The 15014-nt window shown below is 43.7% G+C and overlaps 1 protein-coding gene across 1 annotated transcript in view; it reads right to left on the bottom strand.

Annotated features, from left to right (window-relative positions):
• The window catches only part of trpc4b (transient receptor potential cation channel, subfamily C, member 4b), a 140781-nt gene that overhangs the window by 31413 nt on the left and 94354 nt on the right, over nt 1-15014 (bottom strand). Inside the window, exon 4 of the mRNA XM_038818409.1 lies at nt 3196-3532. Within this exon, the coding sequence (XP_038674337.1) occupies nt 3196-3532 (337 nt within the window). The remainder of the gene's footprint in view (nt 1-3195; nt 3533-15014) is intronic.

The following is a 15014-nucleotide window of genomic DNA, read 5'->3' as shown; positions in this document are numbered from 1 at the left end:
ATTTCTAGTGAAGTTCAATAACAAAGTGGATAAATGAATGTCAATGGATGTTATTTTATAAATGTCCACGTTTGAATAAACAAAGAGTTTATTAGCAAGAATGAAAGAACTGGTAGTAATTATGATGCGGATTGATAATTGTTAGGAGGCAGGGTGCAGAAAGTAGGGAAAAAGGGGATGTAGTCTGATTGGTAGGATGTGACAATGGGTCTTCCCTAGGGATTTTCATTGGGGCCTTTTCTTTCCATGGCACCATATCAATTACTTAGATTAAGGAACAAAGCATATTATATCCAAGTTTGTAGTTGACTCAAAGTAAAGTAATATAATAAGTTATGTAGATCAGATGAAGAAGCTACAAAGGGACACAGACAGACAAAGCGACAGCAAAAATATGGAGCATCTATAAACAGACAATTAGAATTGCTTACCTTGTTCCAAACTTAGTTGTTAAATTTGACTCATATTAAACTCTAAGAAATGAACAGTGGTAACAATGCATGTTATGTGACCAAATAAAATGTTGGTATTTTATTTAATTGTGGCACAAATGCAATTAAATGGGGCGGCACGGTGGTTAACACCACTGCCTCACAGCTCCAGGGTTCCAGGTTCAATTCCGGCCCCGGGAGACTGTCTGTGTGGAGTTCGCATTTTCTCTCCGTGTCTGCGTGGGTTTCCTCCGGGTGCTCTGGTTTCCTCCCTCAGTGCAAAGATGTGCAGGTTAGGTGGATTGGCCATGTTTGTGTTTTCCTTGTGTCCAAAAGGTTAGGTCGGGTTACGGGGATGGTGGAAACATGAGCTTAAGTAGGGTGCACTTTCCAAGGGCGAGTGCAGACTTGATGGGCCAAATGGTCTCCTTCTGCACTGTAAATTCTATTCTATTGTAAATCAGATGGGTTAATGCTTTCAGGAAAATATCAGATAAAGCAAACTCATGTGAAACCGATAAACTCTGTGTACGAATACTTCTAAGCCTCTGTTAATTAATGATTGTTTCAAACAAAGATCAAGAAATATCAGGCCTATAAATTCTGCTGCAGTTATTTTTCAGACATGGGTTATCATACCAAGTACCTGATATTGCAGTCAGGAAATGCTCAGACATTGCTCCATTGTGAAAGGAAAATAATTAGGCATCCAGGATCTATCCTTGAAATTTAAATGCTAGTGTTACTGTATATGCAACCAATGCCTGCCTGAGGACCCTACTTCAAGTATGGCTTCCCTGAAGTAGCCCATGTTAGTGCCAGCTTCGGGACTGTCTACAACTGACAAGGTAGGTTTTCTACATTTACTTGCCTGAAGGTGGACGCCGAGGAGCACTCCTGACCCCCACATCTGAACAGCTCACCCATCTTCCATCCTCCGGTTCCAACCTCCATATCCTCTCCAGGCCTTATCTCACAACTTTGCTTTACGCACCCCGGGCTCTGATCCATTCCAGCCCCTGGACTTTGATCCTTCTCACCAGGCCTTCCATCACCTTTAGTCTTCTATTCTCCGTCCCCCAATCCCCTTTCCTGCTCACTTACCGGAGGCCTCCCTAAATTTCTAGACCCATGTTTTGAAACAGTGGTCGGGTTATACCTTGCATGACAATTAATTATAGAAATGAAATGAAAAAAAAAACTATCAACAAAGGTACTTATGGTTCAGCTTTAGTGAATTGGCATTTATAGAGTAAAACTTAAATGTGTGTTCCTGGTAGGTGATGCTTCATGCTAGGAGCTTGAATTCATGAAATTTATCATAAGAGCCCAGGTTTGCCATCATCTCAAGTACTTTACCTTAATTTCATTGAGGCCTTTAATACTAATATCCTTCATCATAATCAAAATGCGAGTCATTGTTACCTGCACTGTGCCCATTGTGTGAATGACATTAAAATCAATCCCCCATAATGTTTGCAACCTGCAGTGTTCTGTTGTGTGATCTCGGCTGCATTAGTCTACTCAACATAATTAAACATTCTGGAAAAATGCTACGTACAAAGCCTAACTCAGGATTAGGGACAGCTGAAACGTAACCTTTCCGAGTCTTTTATTCAACCTCTTCATTTTTGTTCCCATTGAATTACAAAGATGGTTGAGGTAGACTGTGTTGGTATTTATCCACCACATTATTTCAACAGTCCGATCCCATGGTTCTCACCCTCCTTCAATCTCGCTTTATCTCTTTTCCTTATACAACATAGATAACTAAATTAACTAAATTAAAACTTTCCAGTTCCATTTTATATATTTTTCAAAATTCCAATTTTCTCCTTTCCTTTCCTGGAATTGGTAATTTGCCTGAGCCTGATCAATGGCTGTTCTTGCTATTTAATGTGGGAGAGAATTCACAGCTGAGGCAGCTGGACGGTCATCAGTAGCAAGAACTCAAAGTAATTTGTCTTCTCATTAACCCATGGCACTGACACTAATTGTATTTTTTCTCAATCTCTGCTTGGGTTGCAATTTGCTGATTCACCAAAGGCCTGACAAGGCCTAAAGCCCAAGGCCCGATCATTCCAGACTAAATGCTAGGGTGTGCTTATCCTTGATCTCTGGCACTGCCAAAGTTGGTGTAGTCGGGGAAAAATCATATAATTTAATGGACAGGTGCCCACCCCCCAAATGGGGTATATCATGGGCATCCCCCATTCCTCAACCCCAAGGGGCGAGTCTAGGGATCTTGAGTGGCTGCTGTAGGTTGTTAGAATGTCCCATCAGTCTGCTTTATAAGAGTTGAAATAATCCATTTTAGCCTGTTCAGAGTCAAATTCACGCCTGGGCTCTCAGGTGGGATCCATTTCTACCAATTGCCAAACATTCATTGAATATACTGCCAACCAATGTTTTGCCATGCTGGAGATGTGCGACATGTGCCTCCCAAGCTGTTAGCTTTGCTTGCGGAGCAATGCAAAACTCTACCATTTACAAGGCGGGGAAGGTCAGGATATAAACACCATGCACTTCACTAAGTTATAGATCTACAAGTGCTAATGCCTTCTTGTATTCAACAATAGGCCATTCTTCCTCTGTTAGTTAGTTAACCTAGTTAGTTTTTAAATCGAATTCAACGGTGGTGCACATCTCAGCTTTAGCAGATTCTGTACTCATCTGAGGTTCATACATTGACTGGGATCTAATGTGGAGAACAGGGGTCGAGCGCACCAGTTTACTTATTAATTGTCACATGCAAATAAATTACCTAGCACCCAGGGCAGTATCATCCATTCAACAATGGTTGGTGGAGGACCTTGCATGTTTAAATCTGTTCGATCAATGTGCTGAGATGCCAATAAGAGCAGGAAAAGAAAAGTCAAATATGACGCAGTGTGACAGATAAACTTAATAAATGGTTTTCTAATAAAAAGGCCGAATGTGCTTTTTGGTGCAATCAGGTAGCACACAGAAAACATTGGAAATAGTAGTCCGATGCTGATGCAGGTCAAGAATTTAACAATCCAGTGGCGTCGTCTCCAGCCGGGAAACTCGTCGTACCAGCGGGAAGCAAGGAGCTGCTGACAGTTTGGTTGGGCGACAAACTAGAAGACAAGACAAGAATTATATATTTTTAAAAAAATAATCGCATCCATCAGTAAGAATTCCATTGGACAATATGTATAACATTGCAAACGTACAAATAAAAGATTTCCATTTCGTATTTTTCTCAAAATTTAATCTGGAAAGACCAAATGCTGTCAATCTCCAAATGCACACTTACAATATTGCCACATACAGTGGCCAGAAGAACCTCTGTCTCAATGGCTCAATGGGTTAATGTAACTATATATGGTGTATGGGGGGGGGGGGGGGTCTTAAATATCAGGTGACATTTTTAGGAAGGGCATTTTACTGCAGTATATGTGTCAAACCTCAACAAGTAAAATTGTGAAACTGAATGGCAATGTCAGAGCTAAAACTTGTAAAAATAGTTGCTGGATTGTTCAAGTGAACCCCATAAGAATGTAAGAAAAGGAGCAGGGTTACATCTCAAACTTGCCACTCAATAAAAACATTTTTAAAAATAATAATTTACGGGGTGTGGGCATTACGGACTAGGCCAGCATTTATTTCCCACTCCTAGTTTCCCTTCAGATGGTGTGGTGAGCTGTACTCACACAGCGCTGTTATGGAGCCGAGCTTCAACCTCACCTCCACATTCTTTCCAGATTCTCTTAGAGCCCAAAATATCTGTCAATCTCAGTCTCAGTTATACTCAATAACTAAGCACAAAGAATTTCCGAGGATCAATAATTCCAAAAATTCACAATCTTCTGAGTGAAGAAATTGCTCTTCACCTCAGATTTAAATTATCGACTTTTTGGTTTGTTAGTATCCTTCAGGGAAGGAAATCTCTTACGTTCACCTATTTTGGTCCATAGGTGATGGCCTCAATGAGTTGCCACAAAGACAAAAAGGTATGGAGGTGCCACACACTTGGATTTCTTACAAACACAATGAGAGGTTTTATTAGATGTTGCTCATACAATCTAAGATGGAGAATTGAAACTTGAACAAACACTTTCTGCTGACGTCACTACATGACGAGACCATGCAGACGCTGCGATAACGGATGAACGGACATTGCGTGACAATTGCCAGGCAGGAATGTCCCCTTCCAGTCAGGGAACACATCAGCAGTCGAGGGCATTCAGCCTCTGATCTTCGGGTAAGTGTTCTCCAACGTGGCCTTCAGGACATGCGATAACGCAGAATCGCAGAGCAGACACTTATAGCCCAGTTCTGCACACATGAGTACGGCCTCAACCGGGACCTTGGACTCATGCCGCAATTCCATAACCCCCCCTCCATTGGCCTGGGCTTGCAAAATCCTACCAGTAGTCCTGGCTTGAGACAATTCACACCTCTTTAACCTGGGGTTACCCCTCTCTCTGGCTCTGCAAAGACTTAATTACCTGCAAATGCTCACATTCAAAGTATTGTCTTGCATCTTTGACTTTGTCTATATAAATGTTTCTGGAACCCACCTCTTCATTCACCTGAGGAAGGAGCAGTGCCCCGAAAGCTAATGATTTGAAACAAACCTGTTGGACTTCAACCTGGTGTTGTAAGACTTCTTACTGTGCTCACCCCAGTCCAACGCCGGCATCTCCACATCATGTTTACTTCCTTAGTACAACGACAGCTTAACGTTTTTACAACAGACCCACTTATGCAATATCTCTGTACACATAATAAGATCATCTCTCAGATGGACATTTATTCCTTTTGGGTTATATTTGACGTTCTGAAACCTGGCTACTTGAGACCTTGGAAGTGTCCTCTTTTCCTTCAGATGGTGGTATTTCCTGGGAAGTCACTCCATTGTCTGCCTCTATAAGTATTGGAATGTCCTCAGGAATAAAATCTGAACTTGCCTCTGCGCTTGGACTCTGTTCCGAAATATTGATGTCTAGATTTTTCAATGGCAGTATTTCTTGAGGAGTTTCAGCGATTTCACTTTGTAAAGCTAAGAGTTGGTCAGCATGATGTCGCCAAACTCTTTCATCATCCATCTGTACAGCTATGACATTGGACCCGCCTTTGCTTGGATCACAGCAGGTACCCATTTCTTCCTGGTGCTATAGCTTCTGGTTTTAACTTGCTCTCCTTGACTGAATGGCAAATGGAATTTTGAGGGCAAATGGAATTTTGCCCTTCATTGCTAGAGGGATGGAGTTTGGGACTAGGGAGGTTATGTTGCAATTGTATAGGGTGTTGGTGAGGCCACACCTGGAGTATTGTGTTCAGTTTTGGTCTCCTTACTTGAGAAAGGACGTACTGGCGCTGGAGGGTGTGCAGAGGAGATTCACTAGGTTAATCCCAGAGCTGAAGGGGTTGGATTATGAGGAGAGGTTGAGTAGACTGGGACTGTACTCGTTGGAATTTAGAAGGATGAGGGGGGATCTTATAGAAACATTTAAAATTATGAAGGGAATAGATAGGATAGATGCGGGCAGGTTGTTTCCACTGGCGGGTGACAGCAGAACTAGGGGGCATAGCCTCAAAATAAGGGGAAGTAGATTTAGAACTGAGTTTAGGAGGAACTTCTTCACCCAAAGGGTTGTGAATCTATGGAATTCCTTGCCCAGTGAAGCAGTTGAGGCTCCTTCATTACATGTTTTTAAGGTAAAGATAGATAGTTTTTTGAAGAATAAAGGGATTAAGGGTTATGGTGTTCGGGCCGGAAAGTGGAGCTGAGTCCACAAAAGATCAGCCATGATCTCATTGAATGGCGGAGCAGGCTCGAGGGGCCAGATGGCCTACTCCTGCTCCTAGTTCTTATGTTCTTATGAATACTCACTTTTTAGAGTTTTGTTCCCTCCCAGCTTATTGTGGTTGTTTGACAATCTCTGATGTATCAGGTGGTATCAAAAGATCAAACTGTATTCTCAGTTTCCTTTTGAACAGCAGCATTGCTGGTGAACTCTGTGTCGTTGCATGTGCTGGTGTTCCGGTAAGACGTAAATAATTTGTTCATTCTTCTTGTCAATGCACCGTGGTTCTTTGATGCCTTGATGGAATGTTTAAATGACTGAATGAATCATTTGGCCAATTTATTTGTTGCAGGATGGTTTCCTCCGGGTGCCCCGGTTTCCTCCCACAGTCCAAAGATGTGCAGGTTAGGTGAATTGGCCAAGCTAAATGACCCTTAGTGTTCAAAAAAGGTTGGGAGGGGTTATTGGGTTGTGGGGATATGGTGGAGGTGTGAGCTTGGGTAGGGTGCTCTATACAAGGGCCGGTGCAAACTCGATGGGCTGATTGGCCTCCTTCTGCACTGTAAATTCTATGATTCTATGAGTACCACTGTCACCTACCACCTGCTTCAATGCACTGAATCTTGCGAATATTTCATCTGGTTCCTCAACAGTTTGTTCTGTCATCATGGATTTCATAATCACTACATCCAGCCATTTAAAGTGTGCATCCACAATCACTAGGGATGTGTGATTTCCACGGATGGAATGGTTGCAGTGGTGGTTTCTTCGTTTTACACAGGACTGACATTGCTCCTCTTGCTCTTCGATTTGAGCATTGAATGCTGGCCATCAAAAATAACTGCGTGACAGTTCCTTCATCCTCACCATACCAGGATGTCATGCAGTTGATCAAGGATTTTATTATGCAAGCATGGAGGAATAATCACTCCGATTCCCCATAATAAAACTCCATTCTGGACTGTCAACTCGTCTTCTTATGATGTAGGGCTCGAGGTCTGGATTTTTATGGTGTATGTCAGACATTGTTCCTTTTTGGGCTATGCCCTTTAACTTCCCCATCACTGGATCAGTTCTCATGTATCTGTGAACTTGAGACAAAGCCACAGGTACATTATCCACAAGTGAGAAATACAGGATATTGACAAAATGTCCTTCAGGTTCTTGCTTGACTTGTAACAGCAATCTCTGATACATAATACCCTCTAATGTCTAGTAAACCTTTCAGTTGTAAACACTCCCTGCTGATGTCACCACAAATTATGTGACATTCCACCAGCAAGGATGTATTCACTGATACAGAACATCCTTGAATGTTTAGCAAACTTTTCAGTTACAGAAAAAATTGCAAAAGTAACATCTACCACTATCTGCAAGAGACGGCTAATGATGTATAATAAATACAGTTTTGCTTGTGGATCCATATCCCAAGAACAGCGAAAATAAAAAAGTACACTACATTCCCAGCTTTAGGTTGCGATTAGTGTTTACAAATAGTAGGGAGAAGTTTGACAGATGAATGAAGGTTTTGGAGTTCAAATGATATGTCAGTAATTTTCAAGGCTGACATCCCTAATGGGTTGAAGGAGATAGGGAGAAATGGTAAGCAGGGTGGCTCCCTGGCCCTCCCCCTGGAACAAAGGCACCTTGGCACTGCCCAGCTCACATCTTGGCACTGCCACCCTGGCACTGCCAAGGTGCCCAGATGGCACTGCCAAGCCAGCAGGAGCACTGCCTGGGTGCCATTACAAGGGTGCCCATGTGCCAGGATGGCATTGTCAAGGGTCAGGAGGCCAGAGGAGCCATGCCCATGGAATGAGGGTTGAGGAGTGGTTTGAAGGGTGGGGGAGTGCAGGGCAGATAAGTATGAGCCTCCGGGAGGTTGTGTGGGTGATAGGTGGGGGGTCCTAGAATGGAAGGGGTGTGTAAGGGAGCTTGGGAAGGCCTGAAGAGGGGGGGGGGGGGGACCCTCTGGGACCCCATAGCGGGGTGTCCTCACTTGGGGGGGGGGGGGTCCATTGACTTGGTCTACACCTCTCGCTGCCTTGGGAAAACAGGCAGCATAATCAAAGACCCCTCCCACCTCGGTTATTCTCTCTTCCAACCTCTTCCATCGGACAGGAGATACAAAAGTCTCTGAGAACACAAGCAGGTTCCAAAAAAGCTTATTCTCTACTGTTACCAGACTCTTGAATGACCCGAATGGACTTGAATGGACTGAATTGACTTCTTCACACATCTTCTCTACTGAGTAGTATTACACTCTGTATGCTTAACTCAATGCCTGTGTCTATGTATTTACATTGTGTATTTATTTTATTTATATTTTTTCATGAATGGAACAATCTGTCTGGACTGTACACAGAACAATACTTTTCTATATACCTCGGTACATGTGAGTCACATGATGTGACAATAAATCAAATCAAATCCAGTTGTTCAGGAAATCCAAAATGATTAATCACTTCTCCTAGCTTCTCAATAGTCTTCTCCGACGAGGTAGACTTCATCAGTTACCTCTGGCCACTTGATGTGAGCATCGACCGTGACCAAAAACATGTGTCTTTCAAAAGGTCCTGCAAAATCCACATGGACAGGTTGCCAAGCCTCCTCAGGCCATTGCCATGGATGCAGCAGGGCTGAGGGTGGCAGGTTTCTTATCTATGCACAGGAAAAACATGATGTGGAGATGCCGGCTTTGGATTGGGGTGAGCACAGTAAGAAGTCTTACAACACCAGGTTAAAGTCCAACAGGTTTGTTTCGAATCACTAGCTTTCGGAGCACTGCTCCTTCCTCAGGTGAATCCTGAGGAAAAACATGTTTGAGCTTTCTCTTCAATTTTTGAGCCCAGTCCAGGCCAGCAGAAATTCTCAGAAATTTGTGATGGTCCACATGTCCTAAATACTCAAAAGGAGGATTGGGCGAACTCACACTTGTCCTTACGGACTCTCAGACCTTAATCTCCCAATCTCTGGAGAGTGGCATACAGATTTGGAAGGTGTTCTTCGTCATCTCTTCCACTGACTAGGATATCATCCAGATAGCACTTACTTCACTCAGTCCACTCAAGATCTGATCCACTGCTCTTTGAAACAAAGCAGGAGCTGATGTGATACTAATTAGCAATCTTCTGTACCGGAACAATCCTTTACGTGTCACAATTGTCAAATGGTCCTGAGACCTTTTGTCCACATTTGTCCGTAAGTTTGGCTCAGATCAATTTTGTTGAAATGTTGGCCCTCTGCCAATCCCACAAAGAAATCATCAATCTGAGGTAATGAGTACTGTTCAGCGCATAACACTGGATTTATGGTGACCTTGAAGTCCCCGCAAATCCTTGCGAATTCACCTTTCTCGATGACTGGAACTATTGGCATGGCCGCAGAGTCGCTGTAAGTCAGCTTCTACCTTTGGGCTAATAGCATAGGGTGCAGACCTTGTCTTCAAACATTTTGCTTGGCTTTCTTCATTTATTTTCAGTTTAATTGTGATACCTTTCAGGCTCCCTATTTCACCATTGAACACAACAGTGTGCTTATTTAAAATTTCCGGGAGGTTGGATTCTCCATTGGTTATCATGTTGACTCTGGCCCAATTCAGTCTAATCTTCTCCAGCCATGTTCGATCCATCAAGGCACATATGGATGGTAAGGGAATAGTGTAGATGGGCTTTAGAGTGGTTTCACAGGTCGGCGCAACATCGAGGGCCGAAGGGCCTGTACTGCGCTGTAATGTTCTATGTTCTAAGGCTGGATAGTTTCCCTTTACTTCAAATAGAGACAAATCTGCTGTTTGCGCACAACTACGTCAATGTGGCCCTTCAGTTAAACCACATCTCCTGTATGTCTTCAGCACCATCATTGATAGCCTTAAGGGAATATAGTAAGAAGTCTTACAACACCAGGTTAAAGTCCAACAGGTTTGTTTCAAATACGAGCTTTCGGAGCGCAGCTCCTTCCTCACCTGAGTAAGGAGCTGCGCTCCAAAAGCTCGTATTTGAAACAAACCTGTTGGACTTTAACCTGGTGTTGTAAGACTTCTTACTGTGCTCACCCCAGTCCAACGCCGGCATCTCCACATTAAGGGAATATGTTTAAGTTTCTCCTTGCAGACAGTCTCTGGCACCAACGAGACTGCTGCCCCAGTATCAACATCCATCCTCACTGGCTGTCCATCCAGCAGTGGAGTGACCCAGTTTCAGTGTGTAGTACCAGCAATGGGTCGCACATTCAGTGATAATTCCTCCTAGTTTCCCTTGATCCTTTTGTATAGCATGGGCATTCCTCCTTTTATTGTGCTTCAATGCTGTCTTGGTTTGTTCTTGCTGTTTATTTTTACTTAGAGCTTGCTTTTTCTTCCTGTAGGCTTGCTCGTTGTGTCCTTTTTTTCCACAACTTTGACATACCATTGTCTTTACACCAACATTCGGTCAGCAGCAGAGTGCCCAGGCTTTGCACATTGGTAACATGTACGAATCCGAAGATTCTCCTCTCATGGTTTCTTTTATGGAATGTAAACCGCTCTGCAATCACCAAGGGTTTCAGAAAAAAATGTGCTGGCAAATATCTACAATCTGTTTGTACGGTCTTAATGCCTGGCTTCTCAGGTTGCACTAAATTATGGAAGAGATTAAACATTCCCTGCCCCCCCCCCCCCAATCATGCTCAGGAAAGTGGGCACCATAATATCTTCAGCCATTTTGCTTGCCTGTGCAAATTAGTCAAAACGCTCAGTCTAAGAACTCCATCATTCCACATTTTCATCAAAGGGACCCATGATCCTGAAAATTCCCGCCATTTTCTTCCTGTATGTACACTTTGCAAATGCATTTTCAGCAGCTATCCGGATTGCCTCACACACAAGGCAACAACCTGAGCTTCAGCCTCTTATTTATGACAGTCAGCTGTATAATCTGTTCTGCAGGCAGATCATCATTGCTCATGTCTACCTAGCCCGTTAGTTCGCCATAGCGCGTACCGCGCTGGTTGAAAAATGTACTTTTCTAACATTTTTTCGGTAAATTTCTTCCTCCCAGGTGGCTAGCCAGCATAGAACAAAGAACAAAGAAAAATTACAGCACAGGAACAGGCCCTTCGGCCCTCCAAGCCTGCGCCGATCCAGATCCTCTATCTAAAACTGTCGCTTATTTTCTAAGGATCTGTATCCCTCTGCTCCCTGCCCATTCATGTATCTGTCTGGATACATCTTAAATGACGCTATCGTGCCCGACTCTACCACCTCCGCCGGCAATGCGTTTCAGGCACCCACCACCCTCTGTGTAAAGAACTTTCCACGCATGTCTCCCTTAAACTTTTCCCCTCTCATCATGAACTCATGACCCCTAGTAATTGAGTCACCCACTCGGGGAAAAAGCTTCTTGCTGTCCACCCTGTCTATACCCCTCATGATTTTGTAGACCTCAATGAGGTTCCCCCCTCAACCTCTGTCTTTCTAATGAAAATAATCCTAATCTACTCCATCTCTCTTCATAGCTAGTGCCCTCCATACCAGGCAACATCCTGGTGAACCTCCTCTGCACCTTCTCCAAAGCATCCACATCCTTTTGGTAATGTGGCGACCAGAACTGTACGCAGTATTCCAAACGTGGCCGAACCAAAGTCTTATACAACTGTAACATGACCTTGTACTCAATACACCTTCCGATGAATGAAAGCATGCTGTATGCCTTCTTGACCACTCTATCGACCTACGCAACCACCTTCAGGGTACAATGGACCTGAACACCCAGATCTCTCTGTACATCAATTTTCTCCAGGGCTTTTTCATTTACCGTATAATTCGCTCTTGAATTGGATATTCCAAAATGCATCACCTTGCATTTGCCCGGATTGAACTCCATCTGCCATTTCTCCGCCCAACTCTCCAATCTATCTATATACTGCTGTATTCTCTGACAGTCCCCTTCACTATCTGCTACTCCACCAATCTTAGTGTTCTGCAAACTTGCTAATCAGACCACCTATACCTTCCTCCAGATCATTTATGTATATCACAAGCAACAGTGGTCCCAGCACGGATCCCTGTGGAACACCACTGGCCACAGTTCTCCATTTTGAGAAACTCCCTTCCACTACTACTCTCTGTCTCCTGTTGCCCAGCCAGTTCTTTATCCATCTAGCTAGTACACCCTGAACCCCATGAGACTTCATTTTCTCCATAAGCCTACCATGGGGAACCTTATCAAATGCCTTACTGAAGTCCATGTATATGACATCTACAACCCTTCCCTCATCAATCATCTTTGTCACTTCCTCAAAGAATTCTATTAAGTTGGTAAGACATGACCTTCCCTGCACAAAACTATGTTGCCTATCACTGATAAGCCCATTTTCTTCCAAATGGGAATAGATCCTATCCCTCAGTATCTTCTCCAGCAGCTTCCCTACCACTGACGTCAGGCTCACCGGTCTATAATTACCTGGATTACCCCTGCTACCCTTCTTAAACAAGGGGACAACATTAGCAATTCTCCAGTCCTCTGGTACCTCACCCGTGTTCAAGGATGGTATCTGTTAAGGCCCCAGTTATTTCCCCACTCACGTCCCTCAGTAACCTGGGATAGATCCCATCCGCACCTGGAAACTTGTCCACCTTAATGCCTTTTAGAATATCCAACACATCCTCCCTCCTTATGCCGACTTGACCTCGAGTAATGAAGCATCCATCCCTAACCTCAACATCCATCATGTCCCTCTCCTCGGTGAATACCGATTCAAAGTACTCGTTAAGAATCTCACCTATTTTCTGTGACTCCACGGATAACTTTCCTCCTTTGTCCTTGAGTGGGCCAATCCTTTCTCTAGTTACCCTCTTGCTCCTTATATGTGAATAAAAGACTTTAGGATTTTCCTTAACCCTGTTTGCTAAAGATATTTCATGACCCCTTTTAGCCCTCTTGATTCCTCATTTCAGATTGGTCCTACATTCCCGCTATTCTTCCAAAGCTTCGTCTGTCTTCAGTCGCCTAGACCTTATGTATGCTTCCTTTTTCCTCTTAGCTAGTCTCACAATTTCACCTGTCATCCATGGTTCCCTAATCTTGCCATTTCTATCCCTCATTTTCACAGGGACATGTCTGTCCTGCACTCTAAATCAACCTCTCTTTAAAAGCCTCTCACATATCAAATGTGGATTTACCTTCAAACAGCTGCTCCCAATCCACATTCCCCAGCTCCTGCCGAATTTTGGTATAGTTGGCCTTCCCCCAATTTAGAACTCTTCCTTTAGGACCGCTCTTGTCTTTGTCCATGAGTATTCTAAAACTTACGGAATTGTGATCACTATTCCCAAAGTAATCCCTGACTCAAACTTCAACCACCTGACCGGGCTCATTCCCCAACACCAAGTCCAGTAAGGCCCCTTCCCGAGTTGGACTATTTACATACTGCTCTAGAAAACCCTCCTAGATGCTCCTTACAAATTCTGCTCCATCTAGACCTCTGACACTGAGTGTATCCCAGTCAATGTTGGGAAAATTAAAATCTCCTATCACCACCACCCTGTTGCTCCTACATTATTCTGTAATCAGTTTACATATTTGTACCTCTATCTCACGCTCGCTGTTGGGAGGTCGGTAATACAGGCCCAACATTGTTACCGCACCCTTCCAATTTCTGAGCTCTGCCCATATCGTCTCACTGCTCGAGTCCTCCATAGTGCCCTCCTTCAGCACAGCTGTGGTATCCTCTCTGACCAGTAATGCAACTCCTCCATCCCTTTTACCTCCCTTTCTATCCCGCCTGAAGCATCGCTATCCTGGGATATTTAGTTGCCAATCATGCCCTTCCCTCAACCAAGTCTCAGTGATAGCAATAACATTATACCCCCAGGTACTAATCCAAGCCCTAAGTTCATCTACCTGACCTACTACACTTCTTGAATTAAATCAAATGCATCTCAGACCACCAGTCCCTTTGCATTCATCATCTGCTCCCTGCCTACTCTTCTCCTTAGTCACTCAGATTTCATGATCTAGTTCCTCACTGGCTTTAGTTACTACCTCCTTACTGTCCACTAACCTCCTCATTTGGTTCCCATCCCCCTGCCACATTAGTTTAAACCCTCCCCAACAGCGTTAGCAAAAACACCCCCAAGGACATTGGTTCCAGTCTGGCCCAGCTTGTAGTCCTCATCGTTAGCTTTTATCTTGTGTTTTGGAAGTGTGATACTGGAGAGAATTGAGGTTTTAAACAACGGAGCTTTATTTACTGTGTACAATCTTTTGCATGGCTTTTCTTCTCTGTTTACAGTGCTAGGACGTACGATGTCACTTCCAGTGACTATATTAAAACACAAGAGCTTCACTTGAGTTAATAAAAATTGATGCAAATGCATAACAGAATCCTCCTCGAGTTTCAAGAACTTCTGGATGAAAGGGCAGGCTTCCATGGAATTTCGCAATATGTTGTAAGGTTCCTTAAGCAAAAAAGTTTGTAAACCACTGTCACGTGCACTCTAATGGTCTTCTCCGGAGCTTATGAGAATAAGAAATGGTCCTATTGAAACCCATATAATTCTCAGCAAGCTTGAAGGGTTGCTGGCTGTTTACCCTGGCTAGAGAGTCAGAACGAGGTTGATAGTTGGACAGGACACCCCTGGAACTTTGAAGTAGATAGTCATGTGTGGAGGCAAGCTAGGAGGAAGGCCTGGCCCTGTGCTCCGGCACTTTGTTGAATTAAGAAAAGGATTAAAAACAAAATTTAGCTCTCCAGACCTCAGCCTACCACACACTTATCCATTCCAACCTATTCCATCTCATGCTTCCCCCCCCCCCCCCCCCCCCCC

This window comes from Scyliorhinus canicula, chromosome 14 (assembly GCF_902713615.1).
Source record: "Scyliorhinus canicula chromosome 14, sScyCan1.1, whole genome shotgun sequence".
Lineage (NCBI taxonomy): Eukaryota > Metazoa > Chordata > Chondrichthyes > Carcharhiniformes > Scyliorhinidae > Scyliorhinus > Scyliorhinus canicula.
This window is presented reverse-complemented; position numbering and strand designations above follow the sequence as displayed.